Source organism: Ursus americanus, chromosome 9, assembly GCF_024610735.1.
Source record: "Ursus americanus isolate L20-20 chromosome 9, mUrsAme1.1.p, whole genome shotgun sequence".
Classification (NCBI taxonomy): Eukaryota; Metazoa; Chordata; class Mammalia; order Carnivora; family Ursidae; genus Ursus; species Ursus americanus.
The window spans coordinates 1,029,688-1,036,580 of NC_142135.1; the positions used below are offsets into that span (position 1 = coordinate 1,029,688).

Consider the following 6,893-nt stretch of genomic DNA (forward strand, 5'->3'; position numbering starts at 1 on the left):
CACACCCAGGGGCTCCCACTGGCTCCGGCCTGTCTTTGCTCCTGAGAAGCGCTGGCAGGGCCCAGGGCCCTCACTGCACCGTGTGTCAGGGAGGGCAGAGTGCTTCCTGCAGGGGCAGCCGTGGCTGTGGGAGCTGACGCACATCGTGGCCTGGACCTGGGCATTCCACCTGGGGCTGGCCGTGAACCTGGTGTGGCTCTGGCACAGGTTCCAAGGTACCTGGCTGTGAAGGGGAGGCCCTTGCCCGGCCTAGAGCCAGCTCCCTGGTCTGGGGATGTGGGCGGGGGGCGGGGTGGGGAGGGGGGAGGCCTGCAGGCAGTACCCAAACTAGGATATAGGCAAGGGGCCAGATTTGGGTCCCGCCCAGGGCCCAGAGAACAGCCAGGCCTGGGTCACCCAGGGCTTGACCCCAGCCAGAGGACACACTGGATAGACAGACTCTCCTGGACTTTGCTCACAGTCCTGCCCATCGTCCCCTTGGCCGTGGCGATCACCATCAGCGCTGTGCTTCTGATCAAGGGACGAGGTACTGGGCGGGGGCATCCCGACCACCAGACTCCCCAGGGTTCCTGCCTCTGCCCACTGTTCACTATCTGGCTCCCGCCCAGGGCTGAGCTTCAAGATCAGGTCTTGGGTATCACCTGAACCCCCCAATTCTCCAGGTCCGGTTGGGCTAGGCAGGTAGAAGGGTCGTGGGCACTCGCCACGTGCTGGCCTCAGGCCGCTGTGGGGTAAGGTTCCATAAAGGTGTCTGGGCGCAGCGCAGAGATGGGGAAAGACTTGACAAGAGGTAGTCTACACGGTGGGAAGGGCCCACCAATGTCCAAGTCACAGCCCTACTGGTTCCAGGGGTCCTTGGACAAGGCACCCTGTGCCTCAGTTTCTCCATCTGTGAAATGGGAGCAGAAGCCGCTGCTTCTGAAGTGCTCACCTCAGGGCCAAGCATAGCCCAACCCCACTAGCTACTCCTGAGGGAAGGGCTCATCCCAAGTCTCAGGAGCTGAGTAGGGAGGGCCATGAAAGACAGAAGGCACAGCAAGATGGGGTCGGAGAGTGGGCCCTTAAGAGGCCTGACTAGGGGGTTGGGGATGTGGGTGTGTGTAGTGGGTAGTAAGTAGCCTGAGGAGTAGTGTGAACTGCCCTCGGGGGTCCAGGGCAAGCCCCCAGCACAGAGCTGGGGGAGCCCAGGAGTGGGGGAGGGGCAGCCTTGTCAGAAGCTGAGCGGACTGCTCACCCCCCTTCCTCCTAGTGTCTTTCCAGCTCAGTGTTCCCGCCAGGAGGTGAGTGACCCCTCACCCCAGACTCTCCCCAGCCTGAGTCTGGAGGGACAGAGACCACCAGCCTATTCACGGAGGGAGGGGGGCAGGAACCCCAAGTGTGGGGAGAAATGTCATAGGTAAGGCCTGGCTTTGAATCTGAGCCCTCAGGGGTTAATTCTGTCTCTGTGGGCAGCGGTGGGACCTGGTGAGACACCCCTTTCCCAGCACAGGAAAGGCCCCCGGGGGTGGGGGTGTGGGTGGCGGGTGATCTCCGCGGGCCTCCAAGCCAGGCACTCTCTTCTTCCCGGGGAGAGGGGCTGCTCCTGGAGTCACGCTTGCGCCCCGAGGCCCGCGGCGCAGAGCAAGCGCCAGGAAGCAGGGAAATCAGGGTCCCCGCCTTCCCCTAATCCGCGGCGGTCTGCGGGGAAGCCGGGCACACCGAGGCCACGACTCCAGCGGGAGCAGAGGCGCAGGGGGAGTGGCTGGCGCGGGTGGGGGGCGGCCGGGAAGGAGCCGAGCCAGGCTGGGCGTGGCTTGAAGGTGGTGAGGGCGGGACCCAGGCTGGGGCCGCGCCGGGCTGGGGTGCGCCCCGGTGCACCCCGGGGGCACTAGGGCTGGGCGCCGGGCGGGGGCTTCCCACGTGGCTCTCCCACCCTTGCTTCGAGACTGCAGAATTGGGAAGAAGGAGTCCCGAGAAAACTGGAGGCAGAGGAGAACAAAGCGCTCGCAGGACCTCTGGGAGGAGGCGTTTGTGAGCCGTAAGGCGAAGACAAAGCACCGCGAAATCCCGGAGGCTGGGACGACTTAAACCAATCATCTCTGCCGCTGAGTCCCTCACCTCGCACCAGAAATTAAAAGGCGGAGGCCAACCAGACCCCCTCTCCCCCCGCGACGGCGGTGTGCGGCGCTGGAGCCCGGGGGGTGGGTGGGGTGTGTGCAGGGGCGGCCTGTCCAGCAATCTGGAGAATGGGGACGGTGGCCCCTGCCGGGTCTTGAAGGTGGCCAGACGGAGAGCGCAGCCGTCTGTCCCGGGAGCAGAGGGACCCTGGTTGGTAACGCCAGGCCCTGGAGAGTAGAAGCAAACATTCTCCCTGGGCTCGGGGGAGCCCCCACTGCGGGGTCGCTCGCGATTTTCCCTGAGTCTACTTGGTCTTTTCCCAAGTTCCCGTAAGAAGTTAGGCACCAATTTCGTATTAAACACAAAACAAAACAAAACACACATGGGGGCCCGGGGGTGGCTCAGTCGGTTAGGCTTCCAACTCTCCATCTTGGCTCAGGTCTGGATCTCAGGGTCTGAGTTCAGGCCCCGCACTCGGCTGCAGGCTGGGCGTTGGGCCGCCTCAAACAACCAAAAGACACAAAACCGTATCATTTAAGGACGACAGTCTGTTGTCTGACGCTGCTTCAGTTTATGAATCCACATTGCCTCGGAATTTTAACGCCAAGTGGAGATCCCTCGTGGTCTTGAGTGTGTCATTTTATTCTCACTGATAAACCACGTTTGTTACTATGAGGAAAATACCTCTTCTGTGCTCCTAATTTGAGGAGGCTCGGCCCCATGTTCCACGCGGGTGCAGCCGAGAGAGCAAGCCGAGAGACGAGGGAATTATCACAGCTCTGAAATCAGCCTCCTGAGACGGGTCTCCACACAAGCCTTCCTACAGATGTGGGTTTCCTTACAGCGGGCTCCTCACCGACTCGCCAGTGGACAGTTCTCAGGTCTCTCCACACTCCAGCAAACGTGGACAGGCCTGCACAGAAGACGGACTGCAGGACGACAGGACCCAAACAGGTGTGGATTGAAGTTGCAGGTCCAAGGGCATAGAGAGGCACCTCTTTCAGGGGCATCGAACACAGTGGGAGGCCGGGCCTGCTAGGTGCTGGCATTGTTGGCACCGCTCACATACCTAGCCAAGACTGAATTAAATGGAGGGTTTATGGTGTTGTTTGCCACAATGTCATGGCAAAAACAGCAACAGCGAAATCCCCGGTGGAACCCTTCCTCTCCAGCCATCCCAGCCAGCTAGGAATGGAAGCTGACCAAGGGCCGGTCAGTGCGATGAGTTGAACAGGTGCGCACATGTGGGCTTAGGAACCCCACAGAAGAATCCCAGAGACACAAACAGTGGACAACAGATGGCATCCGAAAGGCCACGATCTGCCCAGTAACCCTAACTCCCATGGGGGCCTCCAGAAGGAGTGAAAAGAATCACGAAGTGCTTCGAGGAAAACCAGGACCCCAGAGAGCTGAAAAGTTGTGGGGGCGCTCTGTCCTGACAAGATAGAGGGAAATTTCACCCGGGAGTGGGGGCGGGGAGGCCAGGAACTTGGGGAACCCTCTCCCCAAATAGGGCGACGTGGAGGGGGGGGAAGAGTCCACTGGGGGGACAGACAGCGAAGGGCCCAAGCCTGGCACGCGGAGCGTGGCGCTGCTGCCCCGGCGGCTGCTGCTGCCTCTGCCACATTCGGGAGCCGCGCCCTCCTCCGGAAGCCCAAATCCTGCCGGTCCGCGCTCGGACCTCTGCAGGGCGCACACGCAGGCTGTCACGCACCGACTTCGGGGCGAGGGACTGGAAGGAAAGTCCCGGAGGGAGTCGGCCGTTGCCCGGGCGACGGGGTGGCGGGGCGGGGGGGGGGGGAGAGAGGGCGACGGAGTTCTGTCTCCAAGGAGACCGTGCAGGCTGAACGCCAACGTTACTAAAGGTGGGCACACCCCGACGGACGGCCAAGGTCCGGAAAGAGCCCAAGAGTAAAGGTTGGAGACGATGCCCTGACCCCTGCCTGACCCCCACACCCCTGATTCTGCCTCCCCCAACCTCGTGGCCGGGGACGCGTTCCACCCCGCTAGAATATTCGGGCCGGGGGAAGGGAAGGGATAGGCTGGAGGAGCGGACTGGGGGCAGTGCCCTCACGCGTGCCGGCGCCCCAGGCCCCAGCCCATGGCGCCCAAGAAGAAGCGCGGGCCCAGCGCGGGGCGCCGGCAGGGCGCGGCGGGAGACGGAGCCGAGCCGCCGCTGTCGGAGCGCGGGCAGTACCTGCAGCGCGAGTACAAGCTGCTCTCGGAGCAGCTGGACGCCTGCGAGGCGCGCGTCGACCAGGTGCTGCAGGAGAACGCCTTCCTGGACCGCGAGGCGGTGCGCTTGCGCGAGGAGAACCGGCTCTACGCCAGCTACGTGAGCGCGCGCGCGCAGCGCTGCGCCCAAGCCATCGTCCGGCTGGAGGAGCAGAACCGCGTGGACCTAACGCAGATCCACTGGCAGCGGGCCGAGCTGGCCTCGCTGTACCGCGGGCGCGAGGACGGGGTGCGCACGCAGCTGCTGGAGATGGAGGCGCGCGCGGCGCAGATGGCGCGGCAGGTGCAGGAGCTGCAGCCCTACAAGGCTAGTGAGCGCGAGCCCGGCGGGCGGGGTGGGCGCGCGCCGCGCCCTGGCGCTGACCCGCGCCCCCGCCGCAGGAGCTGCAGCTGGAGCAATTGGCCCGGATCCGGGCGCTGGAGCGCGAGCTGCTGCACATGCGCGTGGAGCACACGCAGCTGCTTCACCACGTGAAAAGGCGCTTCCTGGAGGACAAGGCGGCCTTCGAGCGCGAGGCGCGTCAGCGTGTGCAGTCCCTGGCGCGACGCGCGGAGCGGGAGGCGGCGCGCGCTCTCGTCGTGCACACGCAGGCCATAAAGGCTGAAAACGCGCGCCTCCGGCAGGAGCTCCTGCGGCTCCTTCGCTGGGCTCAGCTGCTGCATGACACGCGGCGCCAGCTGCTGGAGCAGCGTGAACAGCTGCGGCGCGAGCACGAGGACACTCGGGACCTGGCACGCGTGCATGGCTGGCTGCGCCGGGGCCCCGACGGCCCGCCGCTGTGGCAGCCGCTGCCGCCCGCCTCTCGTCTCGAGCCCTTCGCCGCCCCCACAGCCCCATCGCGCGCGGCTCCCCGGGCCCCGTCGCGCGCGGGCTCCGGGTCATTGCTCCCGTCGCATGTGGGCTCCAGGATCCCATCACAGGCCCCTTCGAAGGCGCGTTCACGGGTTCCATCCCAGCACCCATCGCCGTCGGGCTCCCGGGTCACGTCCTTGGTCTCGTCCTTGATCCCGTCCCGCTCTGGCTCCCGGGCCCCGTCCTTGATCACGCCCCACCGGGACTCCCGGGCCCCATCCTTGACCCTGTCGCGCCCGGGCTCCCAGATCTCTTCGCGGTTCTCATTACCTGGAGCCTCACAGGGCACCACTCCGTCTACTAAGTCTGTCCTGGGATCAGGCTCTTTCCGTCCCCCAGTCGAAGGAGACCGTGGACACTGACGCTGCAGCGGAAGCCGCCTCGAGGAGAGCCGGAACCGACTGGGGGTGGGGGGAGGGCGCGCGGTGCTCAGGTATTTGGTGAATGCGGTGTTAATAAAGGTGTGACTGGCCCACCTGGCTCTGGCATGGCCCGCTTTCCCGCTCCAGGATTCCTGGAGGTACAGGGACCACTCATTCTGGCTTCCGGTTTCCAAACTGCAAAGTAGCCTGATGCGCCCCTCGCCCCGTGTGTCCCTCTAATCCACGGCTGCTCCCAGCTGCTCCCCAAGGGCAGAGTATCCTCCCGCCAGGGCTGACAGAGAAGGACATCGCCCGCATGGACAGATGGTGCCAGAGCAGGAAAGGAGTCCAGCTGGCCAGGAGGAGCTGGGCAACCACGTGTTGTAGCCGGGAGGGCCAGCGTGGGGGGGGGGGGCTTCGCTCCCTGTGCCCCCACCACCGAGGGCCATGGGAGGTTTTGTGTTTACCTATTGGGGATTTGGGAGTAATTTTTAATTTAATATAATTTCCAACTTAGAGAAAAGTTGCTGAGTACAAAGAACTCCGTTCAAGATTCGCCAGCAGTTTGCATTCTGTCCCCATGTCTGTATCTGAATTTTTTCCTGAACCACTTGAAATTAGGTTCAAGACACCACGGCTCTTCACTTAAAGAATTTAAAAATCCTTTAGTGTTCCTGAGCACAAGGGTGTTCTCCTACCTTACCCCCGTACGATGATCCCAACCCGGAAATTTAGTACAGAGAAAACAGTATGACTAAGTCACAGCTCCCATGAAAATGTCGGTTGTCCCGGCTCTGCCAGAGCCAGACATCGCATTCAGCTCTCCGTCCCAGTGCGCAGAGGCTGGCCAGGAAGATGTCCCACGGTTGTGGTTGGGGAGGTCCAACAGCTTCTGGGGGAGGCCAGGCCCTGCATACCCTCAATACTGGCCCGAGGGCTAGGGACTTCATCCTGACCACAGAGGGAAGGTTCTTAAACATTCTGGGTCTTCAGTTGCACATTGGGGCCCGGCGTTGGAGAGGCCCAAACAGGAGGTGGTCAAGGCTAGAGTGGCTGGTGCGCTTCCAGCAGCAGGGTGCAGAGCTGGTGGAGCCTTGGGGACACGGCGGGGCAGCCCCCCACCGTGGCGCACGGACCAGGGGTCCAAGCAACAGATCCTGAAGGTCCTGTTAACCTTAAAATAAAACTGCCAATTATTTTACCAGCAGAAATAGGTTTGTTCAGGAATAGCAGAGAATTGCAATCCCAAGACGAGCGAGCCAGGGCAACACCACGGACGAGCCCTCGGAACAAAGCAGCGGAACACTCCTTTATAGAGGAAAGGGGGAGTTGGGAGGGGCAGCGGA

At 63.0% G+C, this 6,893-nt stretch overlaps 1 protein-coding gene across 1 annotated transcript; it reads left to right on the top strand.

The window, feature by feature from the left end:
* Positions 1-4,198: 4,198 nt before the first annotated feature.
* Positions 4,199-5,630, top strand: CCDC166 (coiled-coil domain containing 166). Its single transcript, XM_045777264.2, has 2 exons — positions 4,199-4,639; positions 4,714-5,630. Exons 1-2 carry the CDS (start codon positions 4,199-4,201, stop codon positions 5,545-5,547), a joined length of 1,275 nt encoding a protein of 424 aa, XP_045633220.2. The 3' UTR covers positions 5,548-5,630.
* Positions 5,631-6,893: the final 1,263 nt, after the last annotated feature.